We start from the raw sequence: 27,265 nt of genomic DNA, 5'->3' as shown, positions 1-27,265 counted from the left end.
TGGTCTTTCACTTCTCGTCAGTGTCAGAATATTTGAGAAGACCAATCAAATCAAAGTAGGCGGGCTTTATGTTCACAGAAGCTGCTGAGCGCGAATTTTACATGGAATTTTAGCAGCACGACTGACGCTTCAGTTTACGGTCAAGTGCGAGTTAAGATGTAAGTAGCTAAACTAAACATTTTATATTTGACAGTTTTTTAGGTCATAAATGTTAAACGAATGACAAAAATAATTAGAAAACTAATAAACTTTTGTCTAATTTCGCCATTTTGAGCTGAAAATAGGCCTATATAACGTGTAATTATGTCATTGTGAGGGGACAAGAAACATTAACAAAGCCGTTTTCATAGGCACAAGATTAATAGTGCATGTGTACATGTTGAGAATTAATATAATACAATTTGTAGCCTTCAGTAAATTAAAAAAGTTCAGCTTTAGGAGGGGAAGAGACAGGGCAAGATCAGGAGACTGAGAGAAAAAGACAGTGATGGAGATGAGCATCGAGAGCAGGTTTTAAATCTATTTCTTAATCCTTTTTTGGCCTTCAAACGTCTTGAAATGCACATATCAGAGAAATAAAAATGTTTAACCCCATAACAACCTCAAATGTATGACCTCTTTGATTATAAAGCCATGTCTACGGCCATGTATTAGGCCTAGATCAATAATGAATGTGTACATATTGTGAATGAATTTAATAAACTTAGTTACCTAGCTTTCCTGGTAGCTTTGTCTGAGAAAATGATTCATCAACCTATCAGTTGACCCTATGTTTACTTTCTTCACTGACAGACAAAAATGACAAGCCTAAATCAGTCAAAGCTCAGCTTTAGGAGGGGAAAAGACAGAGCAAGATAAAAACAAAGAGAAGAAGAGTGTGATGCTGATGAAGTGTGGAAAATAAACAGCTACCCGCACATGGTTTTAAAGCTTTTGTCATGCAATTTATTTGGCCTTCAAAACATCTTAAAATGCACATATGTAGATCAGAGAAATCAAAATTTTCTCGGGGGAGCATGCCCCCGAACCCCCCTAAATACCTCGCATTTGGTACCTCAATGATTATAAAATATAGTTAATAATGCGCATTAGACCATAAACTAACTTTTTTTTTTTTTTTTTTAAATCATACCCTCATTGGGGGCTGAGCTCCCCTAAAATGAAAATCCTAGAATCGCCCCTGATTACCGTATGAATTATATGTCAGGATTATTCAATCATGTGAGCCACACGAATACACACCTGCCAACCTGTCGCATTCTGACCTCAAAGTACGATTTGTCACTTTAAACTACGCAAACACCTGGTGACGCCTCTGTTCACGCGCAGTCCTTAAATCAGGCCACAGCAAAAGAAGAAGAGTTTGACCAATCACAGCGCTGGGTTCATTCCCCAAACAGCAAGCGGGGATGATTGACATATGCGTACGACCTATCATTAAAAAGAGAGACTGTAAATCGACAGCAACACACACACACATTTTCTCTCTCTCACACACACACACACACACACACACATACACACTCTCTCTCACACACACACTCTAACACACACACACACACACACTCGTGGAGCAAAGAGGACACTGAAGGCAACGGTTACTTTTGATATGAACCAAATTCTCAGCACTCAGATTCTGTCAATTTGATTACGAACTTCAAACAATAAACAGCGTTTTATGGCTTGTAAATGTGACAGATCGCTGTAGCGCCTCAGTTCAAGCGGCACGGGAACCGATCATCTCTTCTTTACTACTATTACTAGTTACAGTTTTTCTGAATTGCTAAAACACATTTCTTGAAACCATCACTCACTTTCTCAAAACCTTAAACACAAAACCACATTTTCAATCCACATTCAGAGAACCTCTGACTCTCCCGACAAAATCACACAATCGCCTCAAAATCATTTTATCTGCTCACACAATGCTCTCAGATCTTACACACATCAGTCAATATTATAAACACTACAGATCATTCATTAGACTCTACAGAGAGAAATGGAGAACACAGAATCCAGAGCATGCAGATACAGGAAAAAAGTATATTGTTACAAAGTTAACAAATTTTGCAATTACTTAAAAAGTAAAGTAATGATAATGTACAGTAGTAAGGTGAATAACTGTGTGCACTGCAATTACAGTATTGTGCTAAATATGGTATAGCACTGAATGTCTGTATATTAGTTTTTCTCGATTGCTTAAACACATTTCTTGAAACTATGCCTCGTATTCTCAAAACTGTAAACACAAATCAACAACGTCTCACCCAATTCCCCAAACATCCTATTTTCAGGTCAAAATGAAGCTCTACACTCAACACCATTCACTCTTGCTGAAAAACCAAACTTTGCCCTCAGACACACACACTACAACATAGTCTAACACACTGGTGCAATACATTCAAAACAACATTTCCAAAACTGGTCAGTTATGTTGCTTGTGGAAATTTCTGAAACCTGACACTCAAACACCAGAACACCACACACACCAAATCTGCAAAACCATACACTAATTCTCGGCCTTCAACTCAGTTTTCAATTTCATAAAACACTTTTTGCAAACCACAACACACAGTTCTCTATGAAACACACACACATCTAACAGGAAGCCTCTTGATTTCCTTTTTCAAACACAACCTATCAAAATGCCACACTAATTCATCAGTGCCTCACACACACTCCTCACAATAAATTGTTTGGTTTCAATCTTACTTTCGTGTTTACCGTTTACATAACCCTTAATAGCACATGATGTTATGGATGGCCACAAAAGGCTTTATTCGAGATTTCTCTTTTTCATCAAATTTAAACAAAGGATGAAAGTTCCAAATTGAGGAATTAGAACAAATTTGCCTCTCCAAAGACATCAAGTTGAAGAGAAAATGATTAAGATCTGTTGAAAATGTATTAAAGAACTCATTTTAATACTAGTCTAATATTAGTCTAAACTAAATGATTTGCTTTGAAGAAAGGCTGAATTCATTATGCATAGAGTCCGGCAGAATTTTTATGGGTCAAGACCCAGTAAGTTATTGGCTTTACAACTCAGACAAAGTGAAGCTAGGGCTATTATTGATCATATTTATTCATCTACAAAAGGCTTAGTAACAAATCCTAGAGAGATACACAACACTTTTGCAGAACATTTGAAAGATTTATATCAACCGAAGGATAGTATAGATATAGTTGAGTGTCATACATTTCTACATGACATTGATCTACCACAATTAACACGAAGTGAATCTGAACAAATGAGTCAGCGAATAACACTTGAGGAGCTGTGTGCAGCATTAAACATTAAAAACAGCAAAGAAGGGGAAATCACCTGGACCGGATGGGATCCCCCAGAATTAATCTTACATTTTTGGGACATATTAGGACCACAACAATGACATTTCATAAATGTTTAATAAATTATATGTTACATTTTTCTGTACGTTTTGCTCACATCAGGGGCACAGTGGTTAAAGACTCCATGTGTTTCAGAGAAGACAGCTGCCTATACCCTCACCAGTCAGCACTTACACTGCAGTACACACTACACTACACTACACAAGACAGCTGTCTATACCCTCACCAGTCAGCACTTACACTGCAGTACACACTACACTACACTACACTACACAAGACAGCTGTCTATACCCTCACCAGTCAGCACTTACACTGCAGTACACACTACAGTGTTCAACACCTGTTACAGATGATGTGTAAATGCATGAATAAATCATTTACAACACTTTCTGCATCCCCTAATCTAAAGTGTAAACTATTGATCACTTGTAAATGTGTTACACATCATTCGTAGATCTTTCTGACCTGTTACAAATGATCTGTATGTGTATTCATGGCATTTACAATACGTTCTGCACCCTCTAATGGCTACATACATACAAAAAAGTAACAATTTATGAAACGCATAGTCATGTTTTGTAAATGATTAGTTAATCATTAACTAATCAATTGTAAATGACTTATAACTCAATCTACAAAACATACATAAAATAATTAACATATCACTTATTAATCATTTATAAACGCATAGTCATGTTTCATAAATAATTAGTTAAAGGTCCCATGACATGAAATTTTCACTTTCTGAGGTTTTTTAACATTAATATGAGTTCCTCTAGCCTTTATATGGTCCCCAAGTTTCTAGAAATTTTAATCGGTGTAAATCGAGCTTTTGCTATCTTTCTCTGCCTTTTAGAAAATGGAAGCTCAAACGGGCTGATCTTGAATCTCCTCCTTATGACGTTATAAGGAGAAATGTTACCTCCCCTTTCTCCGCTTTGCCCGCCCAGAGAATATTTTCCGCCCATGAGAAAATGAGCTAGGAAGTAGGAACACGTGCGCGCGATTTTAGTTTGTCCACGAGCGATATCATGGCTTTTGAGCGAGCGAAGCATAATAATTGCTCAATAATTGGATGTACAAATGAACACCGAAGCCTTTTTTTAGTTCCTTCATCCAAGCCCCAGAAGAATCAGTGGATTATTTTTTCAATTTTCTCTGGAAATGCGCCATATCAACTTCCCAAAGTTTTGCATGTCTGCGGCAAACATTTCACCGACGACTGTTTCCTCAACTTGGGTCAATACAGAGCTGGGCTTGCTGAACGTCTGAAACTAAAGTCTGGATCAGTACCAACTCCCTTTGGCTCAGCTATACACCTCGGACAAGTAAGTCAACTAATGATATATAAGTGTGTTGCTTTACTGTTTATGGTTACCTAGCTTGTTACACGTAGAATGTGGCTGTAACATTAGCTATGCAGCTATGCAGTTACTTGCGCTAATGTAAAGGTAGTGTTGTATAATATCAAGAAAATGCAATTACCTGCCTCCTTATTATAGATGCCTTTATTGTTACACATATTTAGCCAATGTATTGGATATAATGCATTGCATTCAATGTTATTATTTATTTTGTTTGTAAAAGATGGCTTATATTGTTTTGGCATAGATGTACAGTAATTGGTTTTGTATGTATATGTGACTGTGCCAACCCATGTTAAGAGGAGCAGAAAAGTGCGATTATGTGTGTGCGCTAGAGCAGCGGTCCCCAACCTTTTTTGCGCCACGGACCGGTTTAATATCAGACAATATTTCCACGGACCGGCCTTTAAGGTGCGGCGGATAAATACAACAAAATATAAAAAAAATATAAAAAACAATTAAATATGATAATAAACGTGAATCCAATGTGTAGGCTTACTTGCAATTTTATTAGCAGGGTACTCGTAATATCGCGCCTAAAGACAACTGAGAAAGCCTGAACACAAACAAAAAGCCCCCCAAAAGAAAAAAATCTCCATGTTTACGGTGCTGATGCGATGTAAGGGTGGCGCTGCCAATAAAGCACCTAAAAGCTGTCACAAAGAACCGATTTTAAGAACCAAAATGAATGATTATGAATATGTAAAATATAGCAGGAGACATTTTAATTGTTTAAACAAGTGTTTTCTGTGCAAAGATGGAGTTGACAATGCTGACTCGATCTTCGCAGTATGCCTAGTGAACGCGCCAGAGAGAAATGCACATATACGAATTACATAAGCAGAGAACAGTCAGTTTTCTTTTGTTTTGAATTGTTCTGTTTAAAATTAGACATTTCAAGCTTTCTATGTCTCAGGTCTGTGAGGCAAGTAGGCTACTTTATACGCTGAATTTCGGTTAATTTATGAGATCAGCTCCAGTTCACGCGCCCGCGCCTCCGTGTCCTGATTAAATATTTTCTATTATATTTACTTCTTATTAAATCCTGGCAATTGGGTGATGAAACATTGATTAAAATTAAGATACAATTAATACAAAACGAAATACAATTTAAAGACAGGCTTTTTGCTTTCTGTCTGAGGTCTCTGTGAAAGTTTTAAAGCAGTATTTTTGTGCCGCTTTCAGAGCGCTGCACGTCCGTAAGGGTGAACTGTCCCATCCGAACAATTATTATTATTCTTTTTTTTTATATATATTTTTTTGTGAAATAGGCTACATTTCTAAATTAATGCGACTTATAGTCCAGTGCGACTTAGGCTATATTATGTTTTTTCTTCTTCATGACGCATTTTTTTACTGATGCGACATATACTCCGGAGCGATTTATAGTCCGGAAAATACGTTAAGTTATATATTCTTTCTGTGAGGCCCGGTACCAAATGTCCCACGGACCGGTACCGGTCCGCGGCCCGGGGGTTGGGGACCTCTGCGCTAGAGGACTCCTAGAACTATAAATGGACTCAGCCATCTTAGTTCAGTTTACTGTAGTTCAAGGACATGAAGAGGTGGACCGCTTGCACATGCCTGGAGAAGGATCTGGGAAACTTTGGAGGAGTGTCAACCTAACGCCTGTTGAAAACAACAGGAGTATAAAAGACTGATGAACTGACTGCCTTTGGGGATACTGATACGCTAGTGCCCCCGACGCCTAGAAGCCCAGAGCTGAGGACAAGAAACCCCAAGCAGAAGATGAGAAGCCCAGAGCTTACTATACCTTTGATTCAAAACGTGATTATTGTATTTTATACTTAAACGATGAAGTTCTATTTGCCTTTATATTTTTGTTTATTATAAAAAGAAAAGTAACCAATTAAAATAAATGTAATTGATTACAAAATCTGCCTTCTGAGATTTATGATGCTGGAAGACTTTTAATGAGAACATACCACAGAGGAGTCTTCTGACCAAATTGTAGGTACCTTTTGAATGCTTACGGTTTAGGTCAGATTTGACTTTCTTTACCTTACCTGAGAATAATAAATAAATAGGTAAAAGGTGTTAAGAGTAAAGTACACACCGTAAAACAGTAGACAGCATCAAGTATGTGTGTGAATACACACACTGTAACGTGAGTGTTGTACACTTCTTTGTTATTTGGATAACCGGTTTCCTGTTGGTTATATGGCGCGCGATATCTGCATTTCAAGATCGCAGAGCTTGATGTAATTGTAATAAGATAAATTTACAGACGATACAGATCTCTGTGTACTAGAACATCTAGGCACAAAAAACTGTTTTTCCCCCATGCTATTTCCAGCTTAAACAGCTAACACAGCAATTAACACCGGTTTTAAAATTTATTATCAGCACGTGAGAGAGAAGCAATAATTCGATTTTTTTTGTTAAAAAAACATACAAATTTTATATATAGAGCTGTACACACTGCACAAATCTGTTTCAGATGTATACCACAATATAATTTTATATATATATATATATATATATATATATATATATATATATATATATATATTACTTTTAAGATATATGAAATATAAATTATGTAAACAAATAAATTATGTAATATCATTTTGTCATTTCATAGATCTAATTTTAAGTATTAATGTTATTCACTAAACATGCTTATCTTCTATCTTCTTACAAGTTGCTCATGTAATATATACAAAGTAATAAATTGAGTACTAATTTCACCTTGTTGTTATTTTAAACTAACCATTCGGAAACATCCTGCTGGAGCCGCTGAGTTGCAACTTCTTCATCCGTTGCTTCTCCATCTGGATCAGATTCTGGGTCAAACTTAAATGATTGAACGACTGCATGTCTTCGTGCCATTGCAATATATCCAACGTAAACATGCATGGTACTGTTGCGCAAGATGGTCAAGGCCACACCCACCCTCCACCTTGCGCCGCCTTTCTCCTCCTCATTAGCATTTAAAGCTACAGACACCGAAACGGCCCATCTGAAGGAAGCTCATTCTGGGACTGGCTTGTAGTGGCTATAATTCTGCACCGAGGCTGAATTTTTGGAAAGAGATTTCAGATACAGTACTAGGGACCACTAAGGCCTATATTAAAGCCTACAAAAAGTAGCATGTCATGGGACCTTTAATCATTTACTAATCACTTGTAAATGACTTGTAATGGAATTTACAAAACATACATAAAATGTTAGTATATCATTGCTAATCATTTATGAATGTTTTGTAAATGATTAGTTCATCATTAACTAACCACTTATAAATGACTTACAACTGAATGTTATTATAAAGTGTTACCAAAATACATTTTGTCACTGAAGGAATTTAAAATTTTATATATGCAGTTCTAATTCTAATTCTGATTCTCTTGGTTGGGGGTTATAATGTGTTGTTGGGGAAAAATAAGGTTTGTGGTCACGGGTATGGAGGTGGTGAAGAGAGATGAAACCAACGCAGACGATATGCTGACACTCAAGGTTTATTTCTACACAAACAGAAAACAAAACCCATGAGGGGGCAAAACAAGACTGGTGGCAAGTACGCCTTGACTTAAACAAGAAGATAAATGAAGACTAGACTTTGACTTGACGATGACTTGACAGGCAACAAACAGCAAAACAAACTCACTTTTCTCATTAAACAGGATTTAGACAAAGTACTCACAGGACTGTCACAGAAATCAACACGCAATGTTTGACAATCAACTGACACAGGACAGCAAACACGAGGGGATTAAATAGGGAGAAACTAATGAGGGAAACAGGTGACAAGGGTAAAGCAATAATGACTAAACGAGGATAACAAGGGGGCGGGGCGAGGAACGAGACAACACAAGCACATGGCCCAGTAAAAGGCCATGTGTGTGAACATAAAACATGGGTCTATCATGATCCTGCAAAATCAAAGACTAGAAGGCAGAACCATGACATGTGGTTTAAATAAGGGTTCAATAGGAAGACAAGGTATCCAGAGATATGCATATGCAAGTTCTTGGTGGTTAGTTTAAAGGGAGAGCAGGGTTGGGTATAAGGACCAGCTAATTGGTGTTGGTCTTATTATGGATCTTGTTTTCTTTTGTCGTTAAGACAAAAACAAATTACACATTTACAGTCCCTCAAGAGGAGACTTAGATTAAGAAACTCATCTTCTCACCTCGGATGTTTCTCACATTAAGTGTACATGTGACACTGTTTTCACCATAAATTGCTTTGAAGGCAAGAGGGACAGCGATTCTTCTACATAAGAACATTGCTTTTGAACCTGAATCATTGATCTCAGATCCAAATGGTTGTTATTTTATTGTGCCTGGAATTGTACAAACAGTTTTTTTTTTAAGTTTTTTTTTTTATACTCTCTAATCTTTATAGTCATCACATAGTTATAAAGGGAGATTTTAATTTGGTTCAAAATACAATATTGGACAGGTCGCCTTCAAAACACACCACGTTGTCCAACTGCCAGACTTCTAGAGACCTAAACTAAACAGATTGGCCTGTCAAATCCCTGGAGGTCAAGGTTTCCAACTAGTAAAGTCTTCTCTTTCTTTTCGCATGTTCAGCGTTCATAACATATTTTTTCTTTTGGATGATAGAATGATACACTCTGTCAATTCTTGCGACTATCATAGTATAGTCATGGTGTGTTCAAGTCATCTCGTGAAGATCGTATTTACGAGTTGAACGCACATGATTGCCACCACAATATCGTAAATACGAGTGGGAAGCTCTGGATTTTCTTTAAGCCCCGATATTTACAAGTTGTGGGCGTGCCACTGGTCATGGTGGAATACCACAATACTTAAAGGTATTTAGCAGTGATATTGTCAGGCTTTTCTATTTACAGCGAAGTAAGCTAATTGCCTGCACAGAATATGATGCCATTATATTATAACAATGTAATATGTAATGATTAAGTTTGCAGTGGCTTCATAAATTAATTAAAAACATAAAAAACCAAAGTACACCTGATGCACATTTCTTTGTTTTTAATTTTCTAGAAATAGAGTTTAAGAGCCTTGCTGTATTTTTGTGCAATTAATTAAGAGAAAGTACACTGTCATTTTACTCCGAGGAAAGCGCCTTGAACGCAGTGCCGTCGTAAACATGAACTTCCCACCTCGTAAGTACGAACTTCCCAGGAGGACTTGAACGCACCATCATCTCCAATCATGCCCCCACCTCTTTGGATTTAAGGTTTACACAAGCCTGAACTTATTCTAAACAATGGAGATTTAGTTCACATTTACTTTCTGATAACAATTTCAAATATTTCCTCACATCTCATTTAAATATATATTTTGGAATAAATGACAATATTTCTATTAGCAGCATCACACTGTGGGAGGCATTCAAAGCCTACATCCATCGACTAATAATTGCATGTGTGTCAGTTGAGGAGATCTGAGAATGCCAGGATGGCAGAAATATCTGACCAACTTTCTAAACTGCAGCTCCAATATTCTCTGACCCCATCTCCCACAATTTATTTAAAAAAGTCTCCAATTTCATTCAAAGTATAGCTTACTTCTAACTCACAAAGTTGAAAAGCAATTGTTGAGTGTTAGGCAGCATTTTTTTTTTTTTTTTTGGTGAAAAATCCTAGAGATTTGGCAAACTCTGGTAACAAATTGTATCTTCAAAAGAGCTAATTGTTCCCTATCAATTTAGTAGCTGGCACTATTTCACTACACTATTGGCCAGGAGACTCATTCTCTTTAAGTGGAAACATGCATGCCCTCCTTCATATGATAGATTGATAAATGAAATGATCCTGTGTTTAAAGGTGGAAAAAAAAATCTTTGAAAGGGTATCTTTTTTATAAAACATGGAAACCTTTGTTAAATTATATTGATACCATTGATCTTGCACTTGAAAACGCAGATGAGGATAAACTAATATATATATATATATATATATATATATATATATATATATATATATATATATATATATATATATATATATATATTTAATCCTTTTCTTTATATTGTATTATATTTGTATTTTGTTATTTTGTACACTTATTGTATTGTTTAACTATTACACTTTTTTTACACGTATTTTTATTGTTATTGTTATATGTATTGTATTGTATGTGTAGTGTGGTTGTACTTGGGGCATTAAGGGCAGAGGAGAGAAAAGCAGAGCTGTGGTTCGTTTAATTTTTATATATACAAGATGTTGTATCTGCACAAAATGCCAATAAATATATTTTGAAATAAGAAAAGTTGGGTATGTGCACATGCGTCACACCACTGGACCTCACCTAACACAAGGCCCCCTTTCAGACATACTTCATAAGTTGCTAAACTATTTTACTGATGAAATCGCAGAGCAGCGCTGACAACAGAGTGGGATAAAGTGAATAAAAATGTATTTTGTAGGAAAATCATGGAAATGGTTTGTGATTAATATCCTGTTGTTTGTTAGATTTTCTTTGTGGGTTTTGGTTGTTTTGCTGTTGTAGGCTGTCAGGACCTCTGAAATAACTGAAATCATTTTGCAAAGTGATATGGAACTGTAATGCAGTCAAGACCTGCCTAGAACTACTTTACCTGTGTGTTTACTGTAAATAATTGCACACCTTATAATGTTCGTCAGCCAATCAGAATGAAGCATTCAATAGCCCCTCAGCATAACTAGAACTAAACCTCTGTAAATTCTCAATAAGAACATTTGTAAATGTAGTAATGTGAGTAATAAGTGAAGATTGAAATGGTGTTTTTGGAGTTGTTTAATCAACTCTTCATACTCTACATACTTGAGTTTATCCAGTCTGTAGTTTGGATCCTCCAGTTTATCAGTGAGCAGCTTGACTCCTGGATCTCCTGGGTGATTGTAGCTCAGATCCAGCTCTCTCAGGTGTGAGGGGTTTGAACTCAGAGCTGAAGACACATAACCACAGCCGCCTTCTGTCACCATACAGCCAGACAATCTACAAAGACATACAGCAACAGTCCACATGACATTAGTTTGGCAATCAGACGTTACTATCACACACTGATCTTGGCTGCGTTTCCCAAAAGAATCTAAGAATAAATATATAATTTACATTTAGACAAGAAACATTAACAGTCATACAAAAAACTGTGAATGTGTGCATATTTAAAAATAAATAATTATTTGCAAGTATTTCAAATGCATTCATTTACAATGAATTCTAATAAATTCTTCATTTCCCTTAACCCTCTGGGGACCAAGCTGTTTTTGGGGCCCTTGAGATGTTCTGACATGCTCTGACATTTGTGCTTTTTTCAGTTATTTATAAACATGTTAATGGCAAAAAAAAAAATACATTGATTTAAATGGTGTAAAACAGGTTTTGCTTGGAAAGCCAATATGCGAGGGGGAGGAGTAGTTTACACCTTAGATTACCCAGTCCCACCCACTCTGCATAATGACTCTGCATAATTAGCCATTCATTCAGGTGTGACACTGACTGAGCCACAATGCAAGGACAAAATAGCCTATATATTTAGAAGAAGACTTATATTGACCATTTAAGATTTTGCTTACATCTATCTTGTAAATATGTTTTGCTATTTTATTAAAAAGGTAACAATTACAACAATAATTACAATTTCAGCAATATTTCTGCAAAAAAAGTACTCTTTCTTTGTAAAAAAAAAAAAAAGATTATAGGCCTACATTTTATCATATGTATTCATTAGTTTGAATATAGCCAACATTGGAACATCTTAGTCTATGACTTTATTTTTGACAAAATAGTATTTTATATATATGAGCAGAAAAGCTTATTTGATGTGACAGTATATTCTACAGTAAAAACTGTACCCAAATCTAGTCAACAAAATATTGTCTTTCATACTTCGCCTGACTGTAACGTTGTTTTTATGAAATATTAGGGCATAGCCTATAAATGTTAATTTGCAGTTTAATACGTTGCTTATACAAAAAAAAATTTTCTCAACATATTTCAGTCGATTTTTACTCATCTCAGTAGGCTCTAGCAAAGCAGTTTATTCACACACAGACGCGCGATTCATATTTAGGCTAAACAGTCTTTACAAATATGTACCCTTCATTCATCTCACAGAAACGCGATTCATATTTAGGCTAAACAGTCTTTACAAATATGTACCCTTCATTCATCTCACAGAAACGCGATTCATATTTAGGGTAAACAGTCTTTACAAATATGTACCCTTCATTCATCTCACAGAAACGCGATTCATATTTAGGCTAAACAGTCTTTACAAATATGTACCCTTCATTCATCTCACAGAAACGCGATTCATATATAGGCTAAACAGTCTTTACAAATATGTACCCTTCATTCATCTCACAGAAACGCGATTCATATTTAGGCTAAACAGTCTTTACAAATATGTACCCTTCATTCATCTCACAGAAACGCGATTCATATTTAGGCTAAACAGTCTTTACAAACATGTACCCTTCATTCATCTCACAGAAACGCGATTCATATTATAGAAACGCGATTCATCTTTTTGTTTACATAGGCCTACACTAACGTTATTCCATAACGTTATTCCACATTAACACTTGAGAAAGGATAACTTAGCCTACCTCACTCCTCAGCGGGATCTGCTCCTCATATCAGCACGGAAAATTTTCTCCATAAGGTAGGCTATATTATGCCTCTTTGTTTACAGTTGATGTGGGCGTTTCACAGACTGAAATGGTTCTCAGAATTTGCGTTTGAATAGCACGCGCTCTCGGGGGCGTGGTCAAATTACTGTGAATCATCTCGTAATGAGCTCGACTGGAGTCGCTCTCTTTTTATACAGATTACAGAAGCTGATAATATTTGTTTTTTATATAAATTACTTCATTTAAAAGCTGCGATCTCAAGCTTTATGCCCGTGGGTCTGTTTCCCTGTTTGACTGAATTTTCGCGGAGTTATAGATCATTTTCGAACGCGTTTCAAATGGGAGTTTACTGACAGAGAGAAGGCAGAAATAGCATCATGTTAGTTTTTCTTTATTTGTCAAAAAGCAAAACACTTTATTTTTATTGTGAGTATACAGAAAAAAAATAGAAACTGAACAGGATCGATTGATGTATTACACGACAATGAAAGATCAAAATTAACAGAGCATTTTGTGTTTATTTTTCATTGCTAAAAAAAAAAACGAGCAAAACGCGCGGGCGCGTTTTTGGTCCCCAGAGGGTTAAATATCTTTAAATCTGTTTATTGAACTTTTACAATAATACCAGGATACATATACAGGAGAATAGTGAAAAATATATGAAGCTCATAACATCTCTCAGCCAGTCATCAGAAGATGGAGGGAGATTTTGTTTCGATAGCAGAAGAATGCACCGTCTAGCTAATAATGTTGAAAAGGCAAAAGCATTTCCAGACAAGCCAGTGACATTTGGAGAAAGTCCAAAAAGTGCAACCAAAGGACAAGGCTCAATCTGTCTCTTTGTCACTGAAGAAAACCAATTAAAGATTGATAGGCAAAAAGAAGTTAAGGATGTACCTAACCAAAACACATGTAATAAATCAGCAGGAGCCTGACGGCAACGATCACAGAGAGGATCAACACCAGGCTTGATTTTTGCCAAACTCACTTTTGTCCAGTAAATTCGATGAATACATTTTAATTGGATAAGACTATGACGAGCAAAAATAGAAGAGGTATGAAGACGGGACAGGATCTGGTTCCAGGTCTCATCATCAAATGTGAGGCATAGATCCGACTCCCTCTGTTGTTTAATAAAAGAGAGAGAGGAAGTGGAGATGGAGGAAATCAGCCTGTATATAGACAATGCACTCCTTTTATCTAAGGCTACTTCAAGAATCTGATCAAGCGAAGATTTTGGTGGAAGATTCAGAAAGTCAGGGAATGAATTTAACAAAATTTCTTTATGGGGGGGGGGGGGGGTAAAGAGTTACGGTTTATAGGTAAAACCACTGGCAAGAGCTGAAGGCCGAAATGGGTTCAGAATTGAGACCAAATCCATAACGATTGTCGGACAATAGAATTGGCGTAAGGACAGAGCGAGATGGCAGTAAGAGGACCACACAATAGTGCAGCAGGCGAGACTGGGGAGCAGGAACCCTCTTCAATACCGACCAAGCCGGGACCCAGTCACTGAGCCGAAATGTCTATTTTATGTCATCGTAATGAATTAACTACAATGAACACGAAATGCAATGCTAAATCATCCTGTTACAGATATTTGTCAAATGATTTGGTGGATTAATGCTGCACAGTTTTACATGTTTATGGTTAATGCCGTGTTGTTTTACGTGTTCAAAACAATCGTACTAAAAGTTAATTTGAACGAACCCACAGTATTTGCAAGTAATGGTTAAATAGTTTTTAACACCACATAGTCGATTGTATTTAATTGCACTGCCATAATCTTGGTCACCACATGTGATAAAAGGCAATTGCCGAAGTACAAAGAGCAATATAACTGTGAAATTTCATCAGCATAACGATCACTTGATCGTTTTTGAGGTGAATCAACATATTCATTATGATTTGTCACGTCATATATCTACGTCATTGATAAAAATGCTAAAGTGACAAAATGTACAAGAATATGGTGTAATTCATATCTATTAAAATCATCTGTACTAACAGTGCATTAAGTGCATCGTTGACTCACGGACGTGAGAGGACGCTGGCGCTGTTTATTCGCCGCTTCTCTGTCTGCTATTCTTATTCTTCATTGTGTTACTTTTGTTTGTGTTCGCTGTAAACGTTTCCCTACCTCTGGACAGCCTTTCTCCCTCTGGACAGCCTTCAAGCTGGTTCCTGAAGCCGCTTGGGCACCTTCTCCGGACTGTATCCTCATCGATTAGCCGCTAGCTGGCTGCCCCTGTTCACCTAACTTCTGTCTGCCTCGCTGTGACTCGTGCTGCCGCAACCTCCAACAGATGCGAGCCGTGACCGCGACTTTCATCTTCTCTGCCATGCCGTGGATCATCTTGGCACTCACATCAGTCATCCATCTGTGTCTCTAGTTCATTGCTAACTGCAACCACGGAGCTTTCAGTCCCACCGCTTGGCATCATGTTCAAATACTCAACTCTGCAACTGGTCGAACTATTCAACTATTCCATTCCATCCTGCATCACAGTCATAAAACAGCTCGGACTTCTACGTCGATCCCGTTACATTCACAGAAGCTTTGGCCGCAAGTTTGTTTACTTCCACCACGGACTATCCATTCCATCCATCTGGTCACCTGCACGCTCCGTCGCACCTCTCCCACGTCATCGGAACGGTTCTCCCGCTGGATTACATAGTGCTGAGCGCACCGACAGGTTGCATAGAAAACCCGGACTGGAATTCAGTGCTTTTCGCACAGATCTTCGTCATCGGAACGCTTCCCCTGCTGGATCACATAGTGCTGAGCGCACCGACAGGCTGCACAGAAAACCCGGACTGGACTACAGTGCTTTGCGCACAGATATTCTCCAATCATACGCAAATAAACTCACTGTCCCTCCTCAACTCCATTACCATCACACACGCACTGTTAACTGGGACAACCTCAGATCTTTTCAGCCTGCACCCATCTCTCCTCCCTCTCACCATGCTAACTTTGCCCTACTCAACACCCGATCGCTTAACAATAAAGCCCTTGCTCTACATGAATTGATCCTTGAAAACACATTGGATTTCCTTCTGCTCACTGAAACCTGGCAACAACCCAATGATTACTTCTCCCTCAACCAAGCATCCCCCACTGGCTACAAATACATCTGTAAACCACGCCCCTCCCGCCGTGGAGGTGGTCTTGCTGTTATTTTCAATCAGAACTTCCGGCTCACTGAACTCACTCTCCCCTCAGTATCATCATTTGAATATCTCGCCTTCAAAGCTCTTTCATCCATGACAGTTATCCTCATTTACCGACCACCGAAACCAAATCCCTCCTTCCTCTCTGATTTTACTGAACTCCTCACACTAGCCTCATCTCTCTCTCCACGTCTGCTGCTACTCGGTGACTTAAACATCCACATAGACTCTCCCATCTGCAAGCTGTCATCGGAATTCAACATTTTACTGGACAACTTCACTCTCACTCAACATGTCACATTTCCCACCCATGAAAAAGGACACATCCTCGATCTGGTCTGCTCCACTAACCAACCAGTGCTCGACCTCCATCCTTGCCTCTTTCCCCTCTCTGATCATAAACTGATACGGTTCACCATTCCTTCTCCAACTCCACGCCCCTGCCTCCACAGAGAAATCACCTTCCATAACCTTAAATCTATTGATTCCCATCATCTCTCTGACTTGATCTCCACCACTCTCCACTTGGACCCAACCCTCACCTCACCTGATGATCTCACAAACCACCTCAACTCTGCTTTGTGTACCTCCCTTAACACTCTGGCCCCCCTCAAAACAAAAAACGTCACTTTTAACACTTCGTCACCCTGGTACACACCTGCACTCCGAAAAATGAAACAAACTGGTCGCCAACTCGAACGTTTGACAAAAAAATCAGCTCTTACAGTACACCATGAAGCCTATAAACTCCACCTCACGTCCTACAAAGACGCCCTCATTCTTGCCAAATCTGCCTACCTCTCCAGCATCCTCACCAACCCCTGTCAAAACCCTAGAACCCTCTTCTCCACATTGAATAACCTCATCAAGCCTCGGACCATCACCCTCCCTACCTCTACTCCTGATCTGTGCAACTCATTCCTTCACTTTTTCGCTGAAAAAATCAAAATAATTTATCAGTCCCTATCCTCTGTAAACGACCTCCCAGTAACCACTTCAGCATCAGACATGGCTGCCCTTCCCCACCTCCCTCCTGACTTTACTCACCCTCCTCCACACCGCCTCCTCTCCCAGTTTAACTTGGTCACCACTCCTGAAATCTACAAACTCATCAGCTCCTCCAAACCTACTACATGCTCACTTGACTACCTCCCTACTCCACTCCTTAAGTCCTGCCTCCCTGTACTTTGCCCTTACCTCACTAACCTCTTCAACTCCTCACTGTCCCTTGGATCTGTCCCCTCTGCTTTCAAAACTGCCGCTGTCACTCCAATACTCAAGAAACCCGGTCTGGATCCCTCTTCACTCAACAACTACCGCCCAATATCCAACCTCCCCTTTCTGTCTAAAACCCTGGAACGCATAGTCGCCTCACAACTACAAACCCATCTTCATGCCAATAATCAATATGAACCCCTCCAATCTGGTTTTCGCTCCCTCCACAGTACAGAAACTGCTCTCCTCAAAGTCCTCAATGACCTCCTCACCTCTGCTGACACTGGTTCCCTCAACATTCTTATCCTTCTCGACCTGAGTGCAGCCTTCGATACCGTGTGCCATAACACTCTGCTCACCAAACTTAAAAACCTCGGTATCGAAGGCACTGCACTCAGCTGGCTACGTTCCTACCTCTGCAATAGATCTCACTTCATCTCTCTCCATAACCACACCTCTGCCACAGCCACAGTCACACAAGGCGTTCCCCAAGGCTCCGTACTCGGCCCCCTCCTCTTCATCATCTACATCCTTCCCCTTGGTCAGATATTTCGCCATTTCAACCTGAATTACCACTTCTATGCCGATGACACCCAGATCTACCTCAGCACAAAGTCCCCCCACAATCCGCCCCTCTCCCACATCAACTCCTGTCTGTCAGCTACAAAAATCTGGATGCAACAGAACTTCCTCAAACTCAACAGCAATAAAACAGAATTCCTCATCATTGGCTCCAAATCCACACTCGGCAAAACCAATAACCCCACTCTCACCATCGACGGCACCATTGTCTCCCCATCTCCCCAGGCATGCAACCTTGGCGTGATTTTTGATTCAACCCTCTCCCTTGAGCCCCACATCCGTCAGGTCATTAAAACATCCTTCTTTCACCTCCGCAATGTTGCTAAAATCAGACCCTCACTCACTCCCCCTGCTGCTGAAAGACTCATTCACGCCTTCATCTCCTCACGACTGGACTACTGCAACTCACTACTCCTTGGTATAAGCTCAACTTACATAAAAAGACTACAACTGGTCCAAAATGCAGCCGCCCGACTCATCACCCGCTCCAAATCCTGGCACCACATCACACCAGTTTTAAAACAACTGCACTGGCTTCCCATTTCCCACCGGATCAAATACAAAATTCTGGTTCTTACCTACAAAGCCATCCACCACCTGGCCCCATCATACCTCACTGACCTCCTCTCCCCCTACCAACCCTCACGGTCCCTCAGATCCACCTCAGCCGGTCTCCTATCCACCCCCAAGTCCAAACTCTGTAGTTTTGGGGACAGAGCTTTCTCGAGGGCAGCTCCAAGGCTCTGGAATTCCCTTCCCCCTGAGATCCGCACCTCTGTGCCCCTTACCATCTTTCAGTCCCGCCTCAAGACCCATCTCTTCACCTCTGCCTTTGAGTTAGAGCAAAGCGCTATAAAAATTCAATTTATTATTATGACTATTACGTTACTTGTACAAATAAAAACATAGATTTGCTTACCTGTCTATTAATACACACGCGAGAGCAGAGTGTCTCTGTCAAGCCCAAGTTCACCACGAAGCTCTCTCCATCTCGAAAACGCCACGCCGATATATATATTATATATATATATTTTTTATATTATTATTATTATCATTAATTATTTTCTTTACATTTTTTTTTCAGCAGGGATACCTCCGCTTGTCACAAACTCTGCGTGTCTCCTCATATCGACGCTTACGTTTTGTTGGAGTTTCAATACTCGCCAAAGAGTAATCGTGATCCATGATGTACACAACAGCTATAACCACCACTTCCGCATTTGTCCACGTGATATTGCGGAAACCGAGGATAGCGCGGATATTGCGTCACTGACAGGCGACTTTTTTTTATTTCCGGGACAGACCATTATTTAAAATTGGAATTTCTCTGAAATTAAAAATCTTTGTGGACTTTTGGGATATTGTAAGTACACAACTGCAGGAAATATATATCACTGTGCAAGTGATTTTGGGATATTTTATTACAAAAATCGTACATATTGTATCTTTAAGTGTTTGAGAAAACATCTTTCTGCACAGGGAACCCATCGGGCCCAGGGGTCTTACCATTCTGCATACTCTGGATTGCTAGCACTATCTCCTCTGTGGAAAGCGGTAATTCTAGCTCTTCTCTCATTGCATCCATTATTGTAGGTATGGGCAAAGGATTTTAAATATTTTTAGCTGACTTTTCCTTCAACTGAAGCGCAAGAAGTTTACTTGGCTTGTCACCATACTCAAAAAATGCATGTTTAGTCTTCAGCAATAACTTTTCAGCCTGATTAGTTGATAATATTAAAATCAGATTGAAATTTGAGTGTCTTTTTGTACATTTTAGGATCTAGAGAAGCTGCATAAGCTGAATCGAGCCAAAGAAGAATTTCAGCGAGGAACTCAGACCTTAGAGATGCGATTTCCTCATGAATTGTTGTGGTAAGCATCTCTTTTAAAAGAGCTGGTGTTAACCCTGAAGCAGCCACAGCCATGTTATCGGCATCGTCAGCTTCATCAGGAGCAGCACGTTTAGATTTAGGAATTGCAGCGATAATGACAAGCTCCAGCTATCATTCAAAGGTTCTCTACCGTTGTAGACGTCATCTTAAAGTATTAAGGATATTCAATGTTCCCATTGACTATTGATAAAAAATGACATTATGGAGCAGCTCCCGGATGTGCCTAACTCACTCAACTGCATGCCGGATGTCAAATATTTTCAAATTTAAAATAACTAAAGCTTTTATTTTAGCAGAAAACCTCAGGGAGCTGATTACAATTAAACACCAATGACACACCTATATGCTTCTTCATTTTTTAGAAGATTTATACACAATTGTCATTACAAACTTGGGATTAGAATTGTAAAATTTTCAGATCCATGTTACAGTATGAGTGGCCCAAACTCATTTAAACAGCATTTACTGAAGTGTACTCAAACTCAGTTCCTCGAGGGCCACCGCCCTGCAGAGTTTAGCTCCACACAAATTAAACACATCTGATCCAGCTAATCAAAGTCATCAGGATTACTAAAATCTTCCAGGCAGGTGTTTTGGAGCTGGTTGGATTTAAACTTTGCAGGACAGTGACCCTCCAGGAGCTCAGTTTGAGACCACTGATTTACTGTGAACTGAGACACTCTGACACACCGAAAACACAGGATCATGAGTTGCTCGTGTGTAAATGAATACAGTGCCATGCTTCACTCTGAAACACAGAGTTAGGTTTATTGACTAGTTTTGGGCACTAGAGGCTCTCATTATATTTCATTTCAGTTTCCCACCATCGTATCATGTGTTATTGTTCTCACCTGTACCTCATTTCCTGTGAGTGTATTTAACCCTCTGGGGACCAAAAACGCGCCCGCGCGTTTTGCTCGTTTTTTTTTTTTAGCAATGAAAATAAACACTAAATGCTCTGTTAATTTCGATCTTTCATTTTCGTGTAATACATCAATCGATCCTGTTCAGTTTCTATTTTTTTTCTGTAAACTCACAATAAAAATAAAGTGTTTTGCTTTTTGACAAATAAAGAAAAATTAACATGATGCGATTTCTGCCTTCTCTCTGTCAGTAAACTCCCATTTGAAACGCGTTCGAAAATGATCTATAACTCCGCGAAAATTCAGTCAAACAGGCAAACAGACCCACGGGCATAAAGCTTGAGATCGCATCTTTTAAATTAAGTAATTTATATAAAAAACAAATATTATCAGCTTCTGTAATCTGTATAAAAAGAGAGCGACTCCAGTCGAGCTCATTACGAGCCATTCAAAAGTAATTTGACCACTCCCCGGAGAGCACGTGCTATTCAAACGCAAATTCTGAGAACGCCCACATCAGCTGTAAACAAAGCTCGTTGCAATCAAGTGAGGCATATAGCCTACCTTATGGAGAAAAGTTTCCTCAGAACAGTGCTGATATGAGGAGCAATATCTCCTGATATGAGGAGCAGATCCCGCTGAGGAGTGAGGTAGGCTGTTTTCTTTTCTCAAGTGTTGATGTGGAATAACGTTATGGAATAACGTTAGTGTAGGCCTATGCAAACCGCAAAAAGATGAATTGCATTTCTATAATATGACTCACCTTTCTGTGAGATGAATGAAGGGTACATATTTGTAAAGACTGTTTAGCCTAAATATGAATCGCGCGTCTGTGTGTGAAAGAATAAACTGCTTTGCTATAGCCTACTGAGATGAGTAAAAATCGACTGGAATATGTTGAAATAAAATGTATTTGTATAAGCAACGTATTAAACTGCAAATTAGCATTTATATGCCCTAATATTTCATAAAAACAACGTTACAGTCAGTCACTTGTTGACTAGATTTGGGTACAGTTTTTAGGCTACTGTAGAATATACTGCCACATCAAATAGCCTAAGCTTTTGTTTAGCAATTTCTGCTCATATCTAACGTTATATATATATATATAACTATATTATATATATATTATATATATTTATATATATATATATATATATATATATATATATATATATTTGCTATATTCAAAATAATGAATACATATGATAAAATGTAGGCCTATAATCTTTTTTCTTTTTTACAAAGAAAGAGTACACTTGAAATATTGTTGAAATTGTAATTATTGTTGTAATTGTAACATTTTAATAAAATAGCAAAACATATTTACAAGATAGATGTAAGCGAAATCTTAAATGGTCAATATAAGTCTTCTTCTAAATACATCTTTTGTCCTTGCATTGTGGCTCAGTCAGTGTCACACCTGAATGAATGGCTAATTATGCAGAGTCATTATGCAGAGTGGGTGGGACATTGTAATCAAAGGTGTAAACTACTCCTCCCCCTCGCATATTGGCTTTCCAAGCAAAACCTGTTTTACACCATTTAAATCAATGTATTTTTTTTTGTGAACGATAAAGCAAGACTATTTTCACATAATTTTGAAGCTAGAACACAAAGGGACAACATCCATTAGTCAAAAGTCTTGTGGACACATATTTAATATGTGTTTTGTGGTCTTAATTCAGCAACTTTCATTTTAATTTTTTCCAATAACCACGCATAAACATTATTCTCTTAAAAATACAAACATCTACATACAGGTTGCTCGCATATTATGGTAGCCCTGTTTGTGCTATATAGAGTGAATTTACACCTTTGCCATTAACAAGTTTATAAATAACTGAAAAAAGCACAAATGTCAGAGCATGTCAGAACATCTCAAGGACCCCCAAAACAGCTTGGTCCCCAGAGGGTTAAGTTGCTCTGGGGCCCGTTCTTCGTATGTCGCTAACTCAGTTAGCTGGATTTGATTGTTGGCGATTTGGCATGATCTTGGATTGTTTGGTTCTTCGAAGCTCATCCTGGACTTGCTGTCATAGCAACAGGTGCGCAAGCTTAAACCTGCTTGGGAGCAGGCTTATTTCATGTTAACAGGATTAGATCCCGGCTTTATAAGCGGAGGTGATACGGTAAGTCCAGTGCAGCCAATAGTGTACTTTCTGAGATATATATTTTTTCTCGTGACTCGTGAGATTGTCGTTTACATTATTAATTTGTTGGAAATGCACATTTATTTTCAACTTGTCAGAGTCGGGACTTTAACTACAGTTCACACTTACATATAATTTGAGGGGGTAAAGTTTAATGCGTATTTGGCGTGCTGTCCGGAGGGAGGGCTCCGAGCTCGGAGTTCGGCCCGAACCCAGAGTACTCCCCCCGTATGTAAGTGCTTAGGACTAGAAGCGTGGGGAAGGGATGGTGGAGGGATGCTGCAAAACTGTCAATGGAATGAGGTGAGACTGCTGAGTATATATACACCTCTTACCATTGATTGCTGAGTGCTCTCCACTTGTGTTAATTATCTGAACGTGCTCCTCCCGAACCTTGTTAATAAAACATCATTTAATGCAACTGTTTGCATTGCCCTAAGATTATTTGCGAGTGGCTCTTTCCTTTACACCACATGTGTCAAACTCAAGGCCCGCAGGCCTATTCCGGCCCGCCACACTATTTTATATGGCCCGCAAGAGCATATGGGTGTCTTAAAATTAGGGATGCAACGAAATTTAGGCTGCCGAAAATTTTTGCCCAAAAATAACATTTTCGGTTTTTGGCCGAAAGATACTAAAAAGCCGCTGCGCCCCTCCGTGTTCGGCGATGGTTTGACTCTGGCTCAGCGTGTTTTATGACTTTGAGTGTGAGTCCGCTTCCGAAGATGCATAACTTCTAAGCGCGTTCCGCTGTGTGTGTGCGCTCCCGCACTGAGCTCTCCGCTCCGTGTTCACAGCGCGTTCTGCTCAATGTTCCGCAAGCAACCTCAGAGTGTGTGTGTGTTTGTGTTGCGAGCTCTGCTCACGCTCACCGGAAAGGCAAAGTCCGCTACAAAAAAGGGGCCGACATGAAATTTCTCTGGACTTGTTTCGTTTTGAAATAGCACTACTGTGCTGTAACATGGTGTGCATAGCCATGGTGTGTATAGCCGTGCTGGGCAACACTGGTAAAATTACACGAATCACGAAAAACCTTTTTAATAAAATAGCAAAACATATTTACAAGATAGATGTAAGCAAAATCTTAAATGGTCAATATAAGTCTTCTTCTAAATATATCTTTTGTCCTTGCATTCATTCTTGGCTCAGTCAGTGTCACACCTGAATGAATGGCTCATTATGCTGAGTCATTACGCATGATGGGTGGGACATTGTATTCTCAGGTGTAAACTACTCCCCCTTTACGCCCCGCTCGCATATTGGCTTTCCAAGCAAAACCTGTCTTACACAATTTAAATCAATGTATTGTTTTATTGTGAACGATAAAGCAAGACTATTTTCACATCATTTTGAAGCCAGAACTTGAAGCGACAACATCCATTAGTCAAAAGTCTTATTGACACATATTTAGTATGTTTTTTTTTTATTAAGGTTTTCAAACATAAAACAAAAAACAAAAAATAACACAAAAAGACCCTTCATAAAACAGAAATCTTAGCAATGTGTAAAATTAATCAAAAATACTATAGAGAGGGAAGACGTACACAAAGCCAACCATTGTTACAAAGTAGTCACAATAATTACAGAAAGTGATTATTACAGAGCAGGAAGCCATAAATAAATAATTAGTCCTTCTGGTTTGACAAAAAAGTAAAAACTGGTTCCCACATCTTATCGAATTTTGCAGGGTTCCCGGAGATGGAGTATCTAATTCTTTCAAGATGTAACGTAGAAGTGAGTCCAGTTAGCCAGTCAGAAAAGAGGGGTCTAGTATTTTTCTTCCACAAAAGCAAGATAACTTTCTTAGCTATAATCACACCATATTGAACGGGTAACCGTACCCTTGGCCCAAGAGCCTGCAATGAGTCTGACCAACCAAGAATTGCTATGAATGGGTCAGGAAGTAAAGCACACTTGTAGACTTTGGCAAAAAACTGAAAAATTTCTATCCAAAAGCTTTGAATTTGTGCACAGGACCAAAAAAGATGTGCCAGAGTACCCTCAGCAGTTTTACACTTGTCGCATATAGGAGAGACAGAAGAATAGAATTTACTAAGCTTTGTTTTAGAGTAGTGAAGTCTATGTAATACCTTGTATTGAATAAGTTGATGTCTTGAATTTATAGAACAGGAATAAATAGATGAAAGACATTTGTCCCAAACAGTCTCAGAAACCTGAATCCCTAAATCTTCTTCCCAGGCCTTTTTCAAATGAAGTGAAGAAAAGTCTATATTATCCTTAAAAGCATTAACAAAAAGGGATGTTATGCCCTAGCATCAGGAGAGTTAAAAAATAAATCAAATATTTTACATTCTAAAGGCAAAGTTTCAAAGTGTGTAATATTAGTTCGAACAAAGTTCCTGACTTGAAGATATCTGAAAAAGTGAGAAGAGGGAAGGTCAAATCTTTCGCTGAGCTGAGAAAAGGAGGGAAATGTATTATTAATATACAAATCCTTCATACAGAGAATTCCTCTACCTTGCCATTCCCTAAAACCATTATCTGTAAGGGAGGGTTTGAACGCATGATTATAACAGATAGGAGAAAACAGGGAAGTACTTGGTAGCTTAATTACCTTTCTGATCTGATACCAGATTTTGATGGAGTTGTTAAGGATTAAATTAGTTTTGGGAACTTCCTTACTAGGCAAAGGTGCCGAAAAAAGCAGAGCAGAAAGAGATGAGGGGAAGGCATTCTGTTCTATCGCTAGCCCAAGAGGGGGTGTCTGCTTGAACAATGCCTGGAAAAGAATCCCGCCAAAACATTAATGTTCTGCAGTTCGCTGCCCAATAATAATGACGAAAGTTGGGCAAACCCAAACCCCCCAAGCATTTTGGTTTATACACGTGGATTTTGGATATGCGAGCGACTTTATAGCCCCAGATGAAAGGCAAAATTATTGAATCAAGAGTTCTGAAGAAAGATTTGGGTAAAAAAAAGGGCCAATTTAGAAAGAGATGTAAAAATCTAGGAAGGATCACCATTTTAATTGCATTAATGCGGCCAATCATTGAAATAGGGAGTGATCTCCATTTTTCTATGTCCTTCTTTAGATTGTCTAGTAAAGCAAAAAAATTTAATTGAACTAAATCCTTTGGATTCTTAGGGACCACCAAACCGAGATATTTTATCTTGTCTAAAGTGATTTTAAATGGCAGGCTCTTCATAAAAACGGGATCTATATTATCGCTGACGGGCATAAGTTCACTTTTTTGCCAGTTAACAGAGTAACCAGAGAAGCTACTAAATGAGTTTAATAAATCCAACAGAGGGGGAACAGAGCGCTCAGGGTCTTAAAGGTACAAAAGAACATCATCAGCATAAAAAGATATGATATGATCAACCTGACCTATACTTAAGGGCGGAATCTGTGGATGAAGTCTAATGGCTATTGCCAAAGGTTCTATGGCAATGGCAAACAGCAGGGGTGAAAGTGGACACCCCTGTCGAGTACCCCTATGCAACTCAAATTGCGGTGATCTATCGAGATTAGTTAACACTGATGCGCAGGGATGATGATACAACATGCTAACCCAGGAAGAAAACCTATCTCCTAAATTAAATTCTTTAATAGTGGTTAAGATGTAATTCCATTCAACTTGATCAAAAGCTTTTTCTGCATCTAATGCGATAATTGCCAATTTGGAGTGGGAATTTAGCTTAGAATAGATTATATTTAGGAAACGTCTAACATTAAAAAAGGAAAATCTTTTTGGGATAAAGCCAACTTGATCAGGATGAATAATAGTTGAAATACATTTGTTTCATCTTGTTGCCAAAATTTTAGTGAACACTTTTAAATCCGAATTGAGAAGAGAAATTGGACGAAAAGAAGACACATCAGTCTCATCCTTGCCTTTCTTAAGAAGTAAAGAAATATTGGCGGAGTATAGAGAAGAGGGAAATTTCTGCTTAATGAAAGAATGATTAAACATCCGTAACATAAGGGGTACAATTTTATCTGCATATTTCTTATAAAATTCGAAACTGAAGCCATCAGGACCAGGGGTCTTCCCATTAGGAAAGGCATTAATTGCATCCATTATCTCTTGAATTGTAATATCAGCATTCAAGATTTCCTGGTCCACTTCGCTTAA

General features: G+C 38.6%; 1 protein-coding gene across 1 annotated transcript in view; it reads right to left on the bottom strand.

Moving 5' to 3' along the window:
- LOC311289743 (NLR family CARD domain-containing protein 3-like) overlaps positions 1-27,265 on the bottom strand; it is a 53,281-nt gene that overhangs the window by 5,025 nt on the left and 20,991 nt on the right. Inside the window, exon 6 of the mRNA XM_084407987.1 lies at positions 11,476-11,649. Within this exon, the coding sequence (XP_084264113.1) occupies positions 11,476-11,649 (174 nt within the window). The remainder of the gene's footprint in view (positions 1-11,475; positions 11,650-27,265) is intronic.

Source organism: Rutilus rutilus, assembly GCF_951802725.1.
Source record: "Rutilus rutilus genome assembly, chromosome: 4".
Classification (NCBI taxonomy): Eukaryota; Metazoa; Chordata; class Actinopteri; order Cypriniformes; family Leuciscidae; genus Rutilus; species Rutilus rutilus.
This window is presented reverse-complemented; position numbering and strand designations above follow the sequence as displayed.